The sequence below is a fragment of the Marmota monax genome, unplaced genomic scaffold (assembly GCF_021218885.2).
Source record: "Marmota monax isolate L192 unplaced genomic scaffold, Marmota_monax_Labrador192_F-V1.1 WCK01_AAM20220418_F8-fsc00125, whole genome shotgun sequence".
Classification (NCBI taxonomy): Eukaryota; Metazoa; Chordata; class Mammalia; order Rodentia; family Sciuridae; genus Marmota; species Marmota monax.
The window spans coordinates 4,339,520-4,357,047 of NW_026695235.1; the positions used below are offsets into that span (position 1 = coordinate 4,339,520).

The 17,528-nt window shown below is 44.6% G+C and overlaps 1 protein-coding gene across 2 annotated transcripts; it reads right to left on the reverse strand.

Moving 5' to 3' along the window:
• Nucleotides 1-820: 820 nt before the first annotated feature.
• Smim34 (small integral membrane protein 34) lies at nucleotides 821-5,305 on the reverse strand. Of its 2 annotated transcripts, XM_046439269.1 has the most exons (3): nucleotides 4,881-5,305; nucleotides 4,109-4,190; nucleotides 821-1,914 (listed from the first exon to the last, which is right to left on the reverse strand). In XM_046439269.1, exon 3 carries the CDS (start codon nucleotides 1,862-1,864, stop codon nucleotides 1,529-1,531), a length of 336 nt encoding a protein of 111 aa, XP_046295225.1. In that variant the 5' UTR covers nucleotides 1,865-1,914; nucleotides 4,109-4,190; nucleotides 4,881-5,305; the 3' UTR covers nucleotides 821-1,528. The 2 variants fall into 2 exon arrangements, with proteins under 2 accessions (XP_046295225.1, XP_046295224.1); XM_046439268.1 differs by lacking the exon at nucleotides 4,109-4,190.
• Between the last annotated feature and the right edge of the window lie 12,223 nt (nucleotides 5,306-17,528).

Consider the following 17,528-nt stretch of genomic DNA (forward strand, 5'->3'; position numbering starts at 1 on the left):
ATACTCAAAAGTATATCTCACCCCCTCAATGCAAAAGCTTGAGGTTTAATTTTAACCTTTATGAGGTTATAGGGATGACTGCAAGACTACATTCTGCAAAAAAAAAAATATATATATATATATACATATATATATAGATAGATAGATAGATAGATAGATAGATAGATAGATAGATAATCTGAAGAAAAATCAGAGCACAGGAAAAAAAAATTTTTTTCTCTAGCTCTGGGACATCTCCAAAAGCCAAGCTGGATGATCTTCCTGGGACAGAATAGAGTTGTTCTCATTGACTGCTGAAAGTCACTTAGAGAAATTCAGCTAATCACAGCTCCCTAAATGAAGCACGATCTTATTTCTTGGAAAACTTTGTAAGCAAGAGATAGATATTTGTAAAACATTTGAGTGAATCACATGATGTGTAAAGTAACTAAACTCCAAGGTCTCTGCTCCATCTACCAGTGAAACCTGAATCTCATGGACTCTCACACCCTTGTTGTGAGGGTGGCCAGATGCTAGGCAGATGGGCTTTCCTATAGAACAAGCTCATACAGCCATGCAGAGACACTGACTGCCAGTGGATTAGTCATTTCCTGTTCCACAATGCACCCCCCCACAATACCCCCAGTCTACCCCCAACCTCCACCACCAACATCACCATCTCCATCACGCACAGCATCCACCGCCATCGGCATCAACCAGACACCAACATCAACCATGAACATCATCATCAACACCAGCCTTTACCACCACCACCAATGCCAACCACTACTAACACCACCACCATCAGACCATCTGTCACCACCACAGTCACCACTGCCACTATAAGTCTTATGTTTTTATTCCCAGTTTGCTTTTCAAAATACCTTTCCAGGTCTCATTAGATACATCTCATGGTCTCATTAGATCTCATGATTGGGTTGGCAGCTCTGGCCTCATTCTCAATTTATCTGTGAATTAAGTTCCAGAGAGGTGAAGTGGTTTGTGCCTGGACACCAAAGTGGTCTGTCTGATTCTAAAGTTAATGCTTTCTTCAATGTAACACACTCTCCGTGAGACTGAAGAATTCCTAAATTCTGATGTGAACAGCTTTGGTCCTAAATTTAATGGGCCCATCTATCTCAACTCCCATATATTGCAGGTGTGCAACTAATCACTCAAAGTTTATGTGACTCCACAGAAGGTTAATCCCGCACATTTGTTCCAAATTCAGTCTTTTTCTCGTGACAAGAAACTATTGATTTGCATGTGCCCTGGAGTCTCCTGGATTCCTCTGGGAACACTGAAGCCCACGCCCTTCCTTGGAGCACAGAATTTGCTAGCAAAGGGGCAAATGGCCTTCTTCTGCCCACTGTCTGTTCTCCAATCATCAGAAAGCCCAAGATGGACACAGGCTGCTGGCTTCCAGTCACAGAGCCATCATCCAGCAGGCTCAGCTCAGTGATGCCTTTCTTGGTCCCAAGAACAAGGGTGTGACCTCTCTGTTCCAGGTAAATCCGAAGCTGATCCCTTCAGTCTTCTGCCTTCTCTCTCAGTGGATTCCCTGGGTTCCAATTTGAGGTCCACTCTTTGCACACTTTGACCCTAGGCTGGCCTGGCCGGGCTGCAGGACATCTGTGTTGCTAAGGGTCAGCGAGGAACATTTGGCCACCTTGCTCTCGAACGTTTTCTTTTTGAGCTCATACGTCAAATTTGAATAATAAATATCTTCAAAGGACTTATCATTCTTCTTGAGGATGTTGCTGGCTAACCGGAAGAAGATGATCACCCCATAGATGCCGACGATGGTGAGGATGTACCAGGCAGCACTTGTCCCCTCCGGCAGCCGCAGGAACCTGGTGGAGTTGGTGCCATTCCTCTCCTCCATGGGGTCACTCAGGAGAGAGCTGGCCTGAGTCTGGGGTGTCCCCGTGATCACTGAGAAACAAAGAGGTCCAGATGAGATGCAGCATCCTGGGCTGAGGCCCACCTGGCTGAGCCACGCCAGTGAGAGTGCTACTGTCCCCTGCAGCTGCTGAAAGGGGTGTTCTCTACAACATGGATGGGAGCCCAGAAACATGTGCGTCAATAAAGTTTTAAAAATCAAGAGTTCTCAACACCAAGTTCTTGAATAGGAGACATGAGATCATTTCTACTGTCCCCCAAAAAGTGCAGTAAAAATATCAGTAGGATTTCTTTGTGAATAGGTAAACTATTTGTATGGAAAAAGTAATTGTCAAAACTAACTAGGAAAAATCTGGGAGAAAAAAAGTGATGAGTGAATTAACCCAACCAGAAATTTAAAACTAGCCACCCAGAAAGTATAACTTATGTGTATAAGATCATGGCCCAGCTGCGCTTTGCACGGTGCAAAGGGGGAGGGATCCAATTCTCCCTGCAAAATCTCCCAGTGAGACTACAATAGCTAAAACAAGGTGTTGTTGATACATAAGCAAAAGTCCAATGGAGCAGAGTGAAGGCACCCCCCACAGGCGAGGAACTGGGCTGAGGTAGATAATCAAGGAGTGTTTCTGATCAGGAGGGGGAAAAATGGGCTCTTCAATAAGTAGCGTTGGAGCAATAAGCTTTGGACCCATATCTCTCATCATGGGTACCAGGACAGTCCAGATAAATCAAAGAATTTCACATAAAAAAATGAAACAATGTAAAGTCTTAGGAAAAAAAAAAAACCACAACAGATTTTTTTCCCCTTATCATCTCAGACTGGGATATCCTATCTAAGTATAACAGAAAAATGCAGAAGAGAGAAAGAAAAAGTTAAATTCAACTACATTTAAATTTTTTAAAATTATTGCATAATATAAACTAAAAGACAAATGACAAATCAGAATTCATAGCACTAATTTTCTTAATGGTTCTCGGTTTGTAAGAAAAAGTCTTCAACCCTCTAGAAAAATGTGCAAAAGGGCTGACAAAGAGATCCTAGGGGAAAAGGAACCTTCAACACAATGAAAAGCTCGATATCACTCATCTACTAAAACTACAAGTTACAACCATGAGATGACGTTCTGTTACCCGTCAGGTTTGTAACTAGTGATATTTCAAAATCCACCATGTGGATACATTGTGGGGCAATGAGGCCCCTGTGTAACCGCTGGCCTCAGCATAAAATCATGGTGTATGCAAGGCCCACCAAGGTCTACTGATATTCAAATGCATTTACCTTTGACCCAGCAATTCCACCTCTAGCAATTAATCCTAAAGGTGCTCTGGAACATGGCTGATGGAACAGTGCAGTCAGCCCACTGTACCCAGGGGTTCTGCATCCGGGGTTCAGAGGGTCACAGATCAAAATATTCAGAAAGAAAAAACTGCACCAGCACTGAGCATGTATGGACGTTAAAAAAATTCTTTAAACAACACAATATGACAATGATTTATATAGCATTCACATTGTATTAGGTATTATAATTAATTTGGAGAGGACTTAAATTATACGCAAATATTATGCCCTTAAAGGATTTAAGCATATGCAGATTTTGGTGTCTGTTGGGGCTCTGGAAAAGTCCCCCATGGAGAGAGAGCAATGACTAGATGCTTAACATAAATCACTGCAGCCTGGTTTGTGATGACTAATGAATGATTGGGAACAGCCAGATTAGTATCCACTGAGGAATGGTTAAATTCATTTTGGAAATTCCATGCAATGGAACCCTATACATTCATTAAAAAATGAAGATTTTAAATATTTAAATATTGATAAGTAAAAAAAAATAAGCTAAAGCCCATATAGTAAGCAATCAAGAGGGGAGGGGATGCATATTTTTATTTGCCCGCAGTTTATGTGCTGTGTGTTTGCTTTCTGTTGCTGTAACAGATACCTGAGATAAGTAAACTTATAAAGAAGCAAAGTCGATGAAGGAGAAAGATTAGTTTTAGCTCGCAGTTTCAGAGGTTTCCAGTTCATGGTCTCTTGGCCCCACTGTTTTGGGGTCTATGGCAAGCCACCACGTCATGGTGGGGACGTGTGGAAGAGGAGGCAGGACCCCAAAATCTCCTTTAGGGCTCACCCCCAATGACCCAAAGTCCTTCTGCAAGCCTGCACTTCCTAAATATTCCACACTCCCCAATAATACCACAGGCTGGCGACCAAGACTCTGGGGTCACTTACCTAAACCACAGCAGTACAGAGTATCTCATGGAGAAAACTCAAGAAGCCGGTACCTGTGGTTGCCTCCGGGGAAGAGAACTAACTGGAGGAAGAAGATGTACTTTTCACTGTCTGCTCTTCTGTACAGTTTGTACCATGTCCATTTATTTTAAAAAATAAATAAATCTAAAAACGAAAAAGTACAAGTGGGTGCTTTTCTGGTCTCCTTGGTAAAGTGCCCCTGGGTAAAGACATCATGTGCCCTTGTCAGATGGGAAGATTAAGATCTCAATTGCTGTTTAATTCAAAACTGTGTTCTCTAAGTGGGGAGCCAGTAAACAAAAGAGAACAATGAGAACCTCAGAAATCACACATGATCCTTGGCTCACTGGCTCAGACCCCAATTCTTGCCCTCCACGATCACAGACATATTCGGAAATGTTGTAGGCTAAATCTCAACCTCTTGGGAGACCAAAGGTGCTCTATAAGTGCCTCCTAATTGGTATCTGTTTGTTGCTCATTCATTTTTCAAACGCAAGACTCAGAGATATCAGTATTTTTATGCATAGCTAGTTGTCGGGATGTGTCCATTTTTTTACACAAAAGAAACTCATTATATTAACGATTGCAATATAAAATGAGCGTAACCTTTTTCTTATAAAGAGCTAGGAGGCATCTCAGGGGATGAACACATCCTGTAGAAGAGCTGTATTATTTTGCACTTGTAATTTAAGGACATGAATAAGGAAGCAGTTCTGGAGCTGCCAGCCTTGCATTGTAACGGGACACTCACCTTCTCACGGGTTCCTGCCCTTGACTCTCCCGGAGGTGAGTTCAAATGGCCGCCGTGGGAAGCCAGAAGAAAGGCAGTCCTCCCTGCTAACCATCACAGTCCCCCGGGTGGGCAGCACGGGGTTCCTGGGCAGGGAGTAGCATGGGGGCCCAGGAGGCCGGGCAGTACCTGCAGGAAATGAGCAAGGGCGTAGATTTTCTCTTTTCAATTAACCGGAGGTTCCCGTCCGTCTGTCTTCTGTTGGCCCAGAAGGAAAGGCTCTTCCTGGCTTTGACTCATCAAAAAGGTCTAAGTCAGGATAATTTTCAAAAACTACCACAGAGGTCCTAGGTAGTCCCTGGCACTTCCAGGGCCCGTGGAGGCCTGCGGTGACAGGGAGCTGTCCTTGAGACGGCTTGCCGCTCAGAGCCAGGGTGTCCCCTGAACCACCCCGTCTGCACTGGCTGTAGGTGTGGCCTGTGGCCTCATCACAGGCAGGAAACTCCAGGGCGCAGTCACCAGCTTTCTCTTGGACATTCTCCTGCTGAGGACACCCAGCAGGAGGAAGCAGGCCCAGGGGACACGCTAAGGGGACAGTGGGCAGAGGGTTCATGGGCCAGACTGAGAGGCACGGCTGTCCTCTTCCTAGACCCCATAGTCACAGGCCATGTTGGATTTGGGGTAGACTTGACTGGAAAGTGCTAGAACAGGAGTCCAGGGCGGAAGTTCCCAGGAAATGGGGAGGTGACCTCAGAAGACGCAGTTCCAATGCAGCCATGGTGTCAGCCCCCTGCCCCGAATCTTCACTTGAGGACCATGCCCTGACGTAGCTGTGAGATTGTTGTTTTTTTAAGATGTTATTTGATTAAATGAAAATGTAATCATCTTAAAGGTAATCCAAATGTCTATCAAGTGATAAACAGATAAATAAAATGTGGCATTTCCAATGCTATTATTCAGCGTTAAAAAGGGGCGAGGTACTAACGCACACTACAAAGTGAACATACCTTGGCCACATGGGGAAAGAATCTGGTCAGGAAGGACCACATATTATGTGATACTATTTATATATGAAATGTCCAGAATTGTCAAATCTACGCAACAGAAAACACACCCGTGGCTGCCTGGGGTATAGGGTTTAGGGGGTAATAACAACAGGGGACAGGATTTCTTTTGAGAGCAATGAAACTTCTAAAATTGTGATACTAGTTGCACAACTCTCATTATACTAAATACCTTTCAATCTTTATTTTAAATAGGTGAATATTACAGTATGTGAATTATATCTCAATAAAACTGTTAAAAGTTATCATATAGATATACAGTAGAATACTATGCAATTATGAAAAAGAGTGGGGAAGCTGTTTGTGCACTGATGAGTAAAGACCTCCAGGGTAGATCATTAAAAGAATAAGAGCAGAGAATGATGTTGTCCCATATGTTCAACAAATGGAGAGAAATGCACATGTATCTGATTTTGCTTGTGGGCATTGAAAAACCATGGAGAGAAAGCCCAAGAAATGAAGTTCAGAGTTACCTGGGGGAGGAGAGACACAGTGGACAGACAGCAGGGGTGGGAGAGAGTTCTCACTGTATATTCTTTATGCTTCAAAGAATTTTAAATGTGCTTGTGCATGCAAGCTTGTGTGTGTGTGTGTGTGTGTGTGTGTTCCCTATTCAATAGCAAATACACCCAGATGTAACCAAATTAAACTTTTCTTTCGCCTCCTGCTGTCTCTTGCTCTGGGTGGACCATGTCGTTCCTGCTGTGCCCTGGGGACAGGGACTTCTGACACTGCCAAGGTGAGGTGGAAGGTTCAGAGCCCTGTGGCCCCGGATAATAAGGGGAAGATGGCAGTTACCAGGGCTGGGGGGTCAGGGGTCTCACCCCGACTGTGCCCTTGCTGTCTGACCCTGGGCCAGTCCCCACCTCTGTAAGCCACGGTTTCATAGAGTGGAGCCTCAGCAGGATCCCACGTCCCCCTGAGGAAGGCCTGGGCTGTCTGTGGAAAAGGCCACTCCTTGAGTAGGTGTCTGAATCCACAGGGGGCGTGGGTTAGGAGGGGGCATCCGAGCCTGGTGTGCAAGAGATGGAGGTGGAGAGAGTGTCATTGGTGGGTTTTGGCTTTCAGCTCAGAAGGTTTTCATGGGAAGTGGGGAGTGGGGAGTTCCAGAAAAATGGAGGACCCACTGGGAAAGTGGCCTTTGTGAAGCAACCATTGGGCTGCGAGTCCTCCCAGCCCACACTGCGGGGACCACCAGCATTGAGGAAGGTCCCGTGTCAGGCACTGTCCAGCTGTCTAACGGGCACCTTCTAGAATCCTGTGAAGCAGGGGTATTATCTCTGCTTAAAGAGGGGACCCGCAGGCTCAGGGAGGTGACTGGCCTAGTGTCACATACTTCATAGATGCCAGAGGCAGGTTTCCTGACACCAAAGTCCTCCTTCCACCTCCTGAATGTCACCTTCCAGACAGACCAGAGCTTCGCGCTGTGGCCTGCAGGACGAACTGTGGACGGTCTCTGGGGGTCATGCTCATACTGGTCTTGGAGACCAGAATCGGTCCTCCTCCCCCCGCCCCGTGTTGAAGAATAAACACTGCAAAACATTGCGGCAAAAGTAGAAAGTTTTATTTAAGAAAAGGATAGAGACACACTTCTCCAGAGAAAGTGGGGCCCCGAGCTGGACGCCCATGGGAATGGGCGTGTCTTGCTCTTTTATAGACCCCCAGAACCTCTTTCTTCTCTATGTGTGTGCGCCCAAGGGCAGGAAGGCATTGCTGTGTTGGGAAGTGCTGTCCCCGATCCCAGGAGGTCAGCTGTTAGCAACCCAGGAATCCCAGAACTAATCCTCTGCCAGGCCTTCCACCCTGCCTCAGTTTGTTGAGGAATGTGGCGTTTCCTGACCCCTCAGGCCAGATGGGCTGCAGGCAGATGGCTTTTGGGCAAAGAAAGTGTGTGGGGAGTCAGTACAGTGGGCTCATTTAATCCTCTTAGCCTCGTGACCCCACCATCTTCTATTTGTTCCCTTACAATACGCATGACCTTAGATCTCTCCCCGTCGGCCCAAACTAACCTATGAGGTTAAAAGTACGGACAACGGACGGCCTTCAGGTGAGGGTGATGGTCTGGGGGACTCAGTCCCGGTTAAGTTCTGCACAGGATCAACCCTCAGAGCTGCTCGTCTGTGCTGTGAGCCCTTTTCTGTACCCATTTATGCTTCAGTGTGAACCTCTTCCCGCTGTTTGGAAAGCCCTGATCGTCGGTGGAAACAAAGCTTAAGGTCCATAAGGAAAATGCAAATGCTATTTTCAACTGGGACTTTCCATCTGGACAGGGCCACATGGTACCTGGTCTGGGTGGGGGTAAAGATTCCAAATCATGGTCAGCGCAGGGGCTGGGCAGCCACCTGCTTCTCATGCAGCACGGGTGACACCAACTCCTTGTCCTTCACCAGTGCTTACATAACAGTGAGTGGAACCACCTGTACCCCCAGGAGGGCCAAGAATTTTCTTCTGACCTGTGTACCTCCGGCTCAACACACTGAGACAAACATTGAGCTAAACATAATCAAGCAGAGATACTCACCAGGAAATTCTTGTCTGACTGCTGTTCTGGGAGAGAGAATTCCAGTGTCCCTTGTACTTTTGACATTAGAGACCAAATTCTCCCACAGGGCCTGGGGTTTTTTCCCTTCCCCTGTCTGCCGAAGATCCAACCCCCTTACAAAATGCTTAAATTGGGAGTGAAGGTGGCAATGATGTGGATTTGACTCTCCAAAAATTTTTAAAAAGAAAATAAACAAGTGCTTTTGCATTTTAGGATGTTGGAACTGGAATTTTTTTTTTTCAGTCAACCAGTAAATCCTCATATGTACTCTGCCCTTTCTCAGGAGACTGTCATGGGAGGCAGAGCCCACCAGCCAGCCCCAGTGTCCCCCAGTGCAAAAGGACATTTGAAAAAGACAGTGAAGGAGCCCTGTGGATTGCAACCAAGATGCTTCCCTACCCTCCTCCTCCAGAAAAAGGACTCCTGAAGGTTCCAGATGTTTCTGCCTGAGGGGAGGGGGGATCTTCCAGAAGACGTTTTAGGACATGCTTTGCAGATTCCTAAGATCTTTAATTGACATGTGACTTTTGCCTGTCCTTCCAACGTCACCCTTCTCTTCTCCAGCCTTTAGGGACACTGAATGTCACTCTTCATCACTGGCAATGGCACAGGAAGGCCCAGGGTCTTTAGAACTGGAAGACCCACTGATAGGCTGGCCTTTCCCACTGATTCTGTGGGACTCTGGTCAAGTCACTTCAGCTGTATAAAAAAGTGACAAGTTGTGACATGAATGATTCCACAGAGTCAACAGGGCAAACGCCATCACACCTCGCTTCTTCTCCTAGTTAATTACTTGCATTGCCACCTGCCCGGTGGCAGAACCTCCTGTGCTTCCCTCCCTCTTAAGGCCTTCTGGTTGACCAGGCCTCCCTGGCTTGGTGCGGGGTGAGCAGGGTGGCTAGTCTGGCTGCCCAACCAAGCCAAGTGGAGTCACCCTCTGCTGCTGTGGCTTCCAGCTGCTCCCCAGGGACCTCTGCTGAACACCGGCCTCATGTAGTTGGCCCAGATGCTGAACATGTCTCCAGACTTCAGTGGTGTCCCCCAGGGACACTCTGGCTCGGGGTACTCTCTGCAGCAAGCACACAGCAGAACAGGACGCCTCTGCTCCTCCCCCACTCGGCCTTGGGGAAGGAAGGGCCACCAGGCCACCCCACTTCCCAGCTCCCTCCACCGCTGCAGCTGCCACTGAGCAGAGCCTCAACCAAAATCCAGTCCAGACTTTTGGCTGTGTCACAAGACGGCACATTAAGACTGTTCCCAGCCTAAGATGGCCGGGGCAGGGAGAGATCACACCACTCAGTGTGAAGGGCCCACAGAACAGGTGTAAGGAGCCGTGAGAGCAAAGATAAAGCTGCGTTGCCATCAAACCCACAGGGCTTGTCTGTAAGGATGTGGTCACCCTGGAGACGCCCTGGGATGCTGAGCCCCTTTTCAAGAGTGAATCAAAAGGGAGTGTCTATTGGTTCCCAGGAGCAAGGAGCAGGAAGGGCAGAGCCGACCTGAGGGGCAGATCCAGGAGCACCCGGGGCTCTCCTTCTCCATCTCTGCCCTGATTGCCTCCTGCTGCAGGTGCCCAGACTCACCCTCAACAGTTCCACCACCAGCAGGGAGGGAAATTCCAGGGTGTGGCTCTGACAGGCCTGAGTCAGGAGACCGCTGCGATGACCACTATAGAACTGGGATGCTGGTCAGAGATCGAGCCTCTCTGTAGCCCACGCTCAAGACAGAAGCTAACCTGTCCTAAGCCACTGACCGCACCATGGAGCATGGATTGAAAAGGGACAGAAATTGGGGGCATAAGCCAGGCAGGAGCTGAGGGCGTCTGAAAGACAGTAGAGGGAGAAGTCTGGAGAGAAGACGATGGACAAAGAGATTTTAGAAGACTGTACAGAGCTTGATTAGTTGGTGTGGTGGGTTGAATGGCGTGTCCCTAAGAGATACGTCCACTTGGGACCTGAGAATGTGACCTTATTTGGAACAAGGGCTCTTGCATAAGTAAGTTAAGGATTCTGAAATGACAGCATCCTGGATTAGGGTGAACCCTAAATCCAATGACAAGTATCCTTATCAGAGACAGAAAAGGAGGGGACACATGGGGAAGGAGACCCGGCCAGGGCAAAGGCAGACTGGAGTGATAGGGACACAAACCAAGGAATCCTGAAATCACCTGAAGTCTCAAGAGGAAAATTCCCCCCAGAATAAGTGTAGCCATGCTGGCACATGTAAGTGGACCCCAGGACTTCAGGAGAATAAGCTTCTGAAGGTTTAAGCCAACAACCATGTGCTAATTTGTTGCAGCAGCTCTTAAGAACTAATACATTTGGATCTAAATGTAAGCTATACATCCATCATATATGAGAGTCATTCTGAATAAAATCAGACTTGTATTGGTTCATTTATTCAAATATTCATTAAAAATGATTTATTAAGCACCTATTATGTGCCCATAAGACAGAAGTAAGTGCTGGGGATACAGAGGAGAGCAAGGTCGATTTCCTGTCTTCAGGGAGCTTCTCTCTAGTGGAAAGAGAGACAAAAAACCAAGTAAGTAAGCAAGGAAACAAACAAAAGTAATAAAAAAATGGACTTAAACCATAGGGAAACAAATGAGCTGCTAAAGTAGGGAATGAAGAGATGGAAGAGGAGATCTTTCTTTAGGAAGAATCATCAGAAAACGTGGTCAGTCTAAGCAGGAAAGCTAGTAGCTTTCTAATTTTATGTTATCTTAGATTAAGTAGCCAATAGATATGGCCTGAGCAACAGAGAATTAACTACATACAAAAAGGTACGGTTAAAAATAACCACTGCAACAAAAACCCAGCAAGTGTGGGAGAAGGTGACCAGCTTCATTAGCAGTTAGAGAAACACAAATTGCACCACACTCAGGGAGGACTCAAGGAGAAGAGGTGTCGGGGAGGCCTGGGACAGGGTGCAGCTGCTCTGGTAAGGAATACGGAGGTTTCCCAGAAAGTCAGTCCTAGAAACCCAGAGTGGTTCTGCAAACGCTCTCCAGATACCCACTTCTTGGAATCTACCCAAGAGAATTTGAAACAGCCATTCAAACAAGTACTTGCACACGAATGTTCAAAGCATCATTCACAACAGCCAAGAGGTGGGAATAACACCTGTGTTTGGGTGAAGGGAGAGATGTGAAGAGAACGTGGGGCCTGCACACAGTGGACGGCTGTCCGGCCATAAGAAGGAATGAAGCACTGACCGGCTGCCACATCCATCACGGAGACACACAGGTGAAGTGAGCCAGACGCAAAAGGCCACACGGAATGGCTCTATTTGCATGAAACGTCCAGAATGGATAGATCCACGGAGACAGGAAGCAGAGTCCAATGGCCAGGGAAGGGGATGGGGGAGTAGCTGCTCCATAGGGGGAGCTTAGTTTCCTTTTGGTATGATAAAAACGTTTGGAACTAGACAGAGGTGATGGTTGCCCAACATTGTGAATGTACCAAGTGTCACTAAATTACACACCCTAAAAAGGTAGATTTTATGTAATGTGACCTTCACTTAGTAAGAAGACAAACGGCCCAATAAAAAGTAGGGCAAGGAATTGAAATGATACCACCCAAGAAGATGCACCAGTGTCCAGTAAGCACGTGAAAGGACACTCAACCTCACAGTCATCAGGGAACCGCAATCCAAACCACAGTGACACATCACCCCACACCCACTAACGTGTTTATCATCCTAACAATGGACAAGGGAGAGTGCCAGCCAGGCTGTAGGAAAACAGGAACCCTCACCTTTTGCTGGTGGGAATGCGAAATGCTATGGCTACCCTGGAAAATAATTTGGCCATTTCTCAGGAGCTAAATAAATCCCTTATGACTGAGCAATTCCACTGTTCATTTACCCAAGAAAAATGTACATCTACGTCCACACTTGTACATAATGTTCACATCAGTACTATTTATAATGTTCCCAACTCAGAAGGAATCCAGATGTCCACCCACTGGCAAATGGAAATCCAGAATGTGGCGGATCCTTAGGAAGAAATACTTTTCAGAAACGAATGTGCATCAGCCTTCAAAGCATTGCAAGGAGTGAGAAAAAAAAAAAACAGACCCAAAGACCATACATCCCATGGTGAAATTTACATGAGATTTCTAGAAAAGGCAGAATCATGGAGGCAGAAAACAGATAAGTAGGGAGCAAGGGCTAAGGTGGGAGCAGGGATTGATGTGAAGAGGCAGGTGGTAACTTTTGGGGTTGCTGGAAATATTCTAAAACTGGATTGTGCTGATGTGCACAGTTGTATATATTTACTAAAAATCATCCACTGTATCCTTAAAATGCATGGATTCTATGGTACGTATTATGTCTCAATAAAGCTGATTTAAGATTTTCCATTAAGCACTAATTCCAGATGTTTAGGAGAAAACAACAAAATAAATCTAAAGAAAGCAGGTCAAAAAATAATTAAAAAGGATAAGAGCAGAATTTAGAAGCCAAAAATAAAACCGTAGAACAAATAACACATCTAAGAGCTGATTCCCTGGGGGCAGGGAAATGAAATAAAATGGTAAACAATTAGCTGCCCTAATAAGAAATGAAGGAGAAAAACAAATACACAAAATGAGAATCGCAAATGGAGTAGCCATAGATGTGAAGGGAACCAGATAAATGATTCTTCAATTCTTCTGTTAAGTTCTCTAAATAGATTTCAAAGTAGACCAAATGAGTGCATTTCCAGGAAAATATAAATGACCAAAAATGAACTCAAGAGATTTTGTAAAAATCAGAAGATATTGGTGAAATGGAAAATTAAAAAAAAAAAAAAAAACTTTATCCAAAAAAAAAAAAAAAAATATTCACCCAGAGAGCCAGAGCTTGTGGTTCCAATGGTGAATCCTACAGAACCTTATTGGTTGGAGAGGTCTAGAGGTCTAAAGAGCATGGAGAAAGAAGAAATCTGGCCTATCAATGACAACCTGATATAGTCACCATACTACAAGAAAACACAGACCAACTTCACTGATGGATTAGATATAAATATTTCAAATGCAATATCGGCCAACTGATCCAACAGTGCGGAATTAGGGAAAGAATTAGGGAAGAGTTGGTCAACATTCAGAAACCCATTACTGTGATGTACCATAGAAAGGCTTTTCAATAAAGTATGTTGGGAGATGCTATATAGTTATCAGTTAAATTACAATTGCCTCCTGGTTTTTAAAATCTTGATAAATAGGAAGATGAATACTTCCCCAATATGCTTACTTAAACATATCTCAAGTCAGAAATCACACATCCCCTTTTTTATAGTACTGGGGATTGAACCCAGGGCCTCACACATGCTAGGAAAGTGCTCTACCACTAAGCTATATCCCTAGTCCTTTGTATAATTTTATTTTGAGACAGGGTCATGCTAAGATGCTGAAGCTGGCCTCAAATTTGTGATCCTCCTGCCTCTGCCTCCCAAGTTGCTAGGACTATAAGCTAGTGCCACAGAACCCAGCTTAGACTTAAGTTTACTGGGGAAAGATTGGAAACACCCCAGTAGAATCCAGGATAACACACAATTACCCACTGTTACCACTGTGGTCTAGAATTGCATTAAGGAATTATCTGACAGAAATAGACCAGAATGAGGGAAGAGGTATAAAAACTAGAAAGAAAGAGGCAACAATTATCATGGAAAAATGAAGAGAATCAGTTACAAAACTGTCAGCAAAGGTAGAATTCAGTAAACTCAGTGGGCACAGAAACATGTTTAGACAAGAATCTATATTAACAGCAATAACTGCAAGTATAATTGAAGATCTCATTTACAACAGAAGAAAAAAGAGAGAAAACACCCAGGAGGCACAAATGTATGAAATTCATACAAAGAAAATCTGAAAAGTAGGGATGTGAGGGAAGATTGGCTAAAGGCAAATATTTCCTATTTTTGGATAAAGAGACTCACTTAGATAAAGATGATCGTTCTCCCCAAATTAACCTATAAATTTAGCCTAATCCCAATGAAAATGCCAAGAGAGGCTTTATTTGTTTGTTGTGTGGTTTTGGTTTCCAGAACTAAACTGAAGGTCAAATACACCTGAGCCCATGTGTCCCTTGTGAAGGGCCCCCACCCCTTGCTTTTCGATGATATATTTTGTGTTTTCAGGCCCATCTTTCTCTCAGTGCCAATGAACAGAATTCCAGCTTTTAAACTTGAAAAATTACAGCAATATTGCAACAAAATCAAAAGGAGAGGCTTTTTCCCCTGCCGCTGCAGAAAGAGTAGACAGGATCCTGCCTCGCGAACACTCCTCCCCGTAGTCCTCCTAACAGAGGAAGGGGCTGTTGAGAGCCACAGCCAAAGGGGCCCCAGCAAACTTCCAGCTGCCAGCAAACTTCCAGCTGCTGGCTGATGATTGGCTCACAGCGGCCCCAGCAACATCTAGCTGATTGGCTCCTCTGCGGTAATGCTCATTGGGCTGTTTCCCTGCCCTTTCAGACCACGGAGCTGCTCATTGGGGGACTTTTTTGGCTCCGCCCACATGACCCAGCCAATCGGCCTCAAGAGCAGGAGGATTGTGGGAGGTGGGGAGAAGCTTGTGTGGGAGAGAGAGGCTTGTGGAAAGCCGGTGGTGGCAGTTGGGGCTCTGAGGGTTTTTCCTGAGAGGCTGTTTTGTTTGGCGTGTGTGGTTCTAAAAATAAAGTTAGTTTCTTTTGTGGCTCCTGATTGTGCCCAGCCAGACTGCGGCAAGGGGCAGCTCACTGAATGCCAGAGGTTGCCCGCTGCACCCTGGGAGAAGGAATCTTCACTCCCCCCATGGCCAGCTCCAGACTGCTCAGCCCCAGCAGAAATATTTAAATTTATTCCCCTGTTTTTTTCCAAATATAAGCATTAGTAACTTTGTGTAGGTTCCCTCTTTTCTCACAGAAGCATGAAAAAACAACCTGGATTTCTTATTTAAATGAAGCATTTGAGGATCTTGCCTCATTCAAATTATCATAGATGAGTTGATGCTAAAATTTATATGGACAATCAAGTACAGGAGAATAGCAAAGAAAATTCCATGAAAAAAACAGCAACCAAAGAAAACATTGCTAGGGAATACGAAAACAGTATTGTAAAACCACAGAAATTAAGAGTCATTGATTCCGGCAAATAGGTAGACACATCAATGGAACAGAATAAAGTCCAGAGATAGACCCAGGAGAATAATATAAAATAAAGGGGATGTTTTAAATCAGAAAAGATGGGTTATCTCAGAAGTGCATGGGAAAGCGAGTAGATCACTACTCACACTAAAATAAATTCCAGGTGGCACTAGACATGCAGAAGATCCAACAGTGCATACATAACAAAAGCCAAGGAAGAACTAAAACATGAAAGATTTATTTCTATAGTTTCAGAGTACGGTAATTTTCCCAAACATGACACACAAATCAAAAATCTTTTAAAAAGTGATAAACCTAACTACATAAAATGTCTCTATCAAAAGATACAGTTTTGTAACTGATCCTCTTCATTTTTTCATGATAATTGTTGCCTCTTCTTTTCTAGTTTTCATAGAAATACTATCAAAAGAGTCAAGAAAGAAACGATAAACTGAAGGAAAGTATTGACAACACGTGATAAACAATCTCAAATGTGTTAATATTCAAAAGGCTCTTAAAATTAAGAAATAGACTAGCCATTCAGAAGGTCTGTGTGCTATCGATTTTAATAATGCTAATCATCCTTGATAATGATAAGAGTAGTAACTGACTCCTAGGAGTTGTGACAATGTGTCCAACACCATTCTGCTTTGGATGTTTGAATGAACCTGTGGAGAATCAAGAGACAACTAAGTAAACAGTATTGGATTTAAAAAAAGACCTTTTGAAATGCAGTAATTCAATTTCCTTCTGATTCTAATCTCCCACACCATCAGTGACACTGTCTCTGGAAACACTCTCTGTGGGGCTCCTGAAATCAAAGATTGGGACCAGGGAGAGTTTCTTGCACCATAAGGGTATATAGTACCCATGGAAGCTCTGCCCCCATGTGGCGAGAGGCTGTTATAATAACCAGGACAAGGCTACTGAGTTGGCTCAAGGAATTCCCTGGGAGTCCGGCCCAGGGATTTTTTATAGAGGGCGCTGTTGAGAGAGCTGGGGGCGCTGTATGTGTTTCAGCATAAGAATGGTTAATGTGGCGGGGGAGGGGGGGGGGATGCTGGGATTATGGCTCAGCAGCAAAAGCGCTCTCCTAGCATGTGTGAGGCCCTGGGTTCGATCTTCAGCACCACATGTAAATAAATAAAATAAAGGTATTGTGTCCAAAAAAAGAATGGTTAATGTGGATTTTACACATGTACATACAAAAGCAATTACATAAAAGCAGTACAAAAATTGAGATGCCTAATTCTGGGCTAATGATAGTTATTGGTTACCTTAAAAAAGAAAAATCCCAAATTCTGGAAAATTCCTTCAAACAATGGTGAGGTGTCAGCCAGAGCCTGTGTCTGTGAACAAATGAATTTCCACCTTGCCAATCATTCATGGCTCCCATGATTGCCTAAGGCCACTATGGGTTCAAAAGTCCCAAGTTTGGTTAGGTAGTCCAAAAATTCAGGGAGGCTCCAGACAGGGGTTACCATACTTTTTGTCTATAAGGGGCCAAATAAGAAATATTTTTAAATTTTTAGTTCATATGATTTTTGTTTGAAGGACTCAAATCTGCCTTTGTAATATGAATGCAGCCTTAAACTATATGTAAAAGATTAGGTGAGTCTGTGTCCCAATAAAATCTTATTTACAAAAATATGGGGCAGGGCTGGGGTTTGTGGATCAGTGGTAGAATGCTCAACTGGTGCATGTGAGGCACTGAATTTGATCCTCAGCACCACATAAAAATAAATAAATAAAATAAATGTACTGTGCCCATCTACAACTAAAAACAAAACAAAACAAAAAAATGGGGCAGGCTACATATCTATCAGTATAATCAAAATCCAGAATGCTGACAACACTAAATACTGGCAAAGCTGTGGAGCCACAGGAACTCCCATTCATTGCTGGTGGGAACACACAAGGGTACAGCCTCGTAGGAAGACAGTGTGTGGCGGGTTC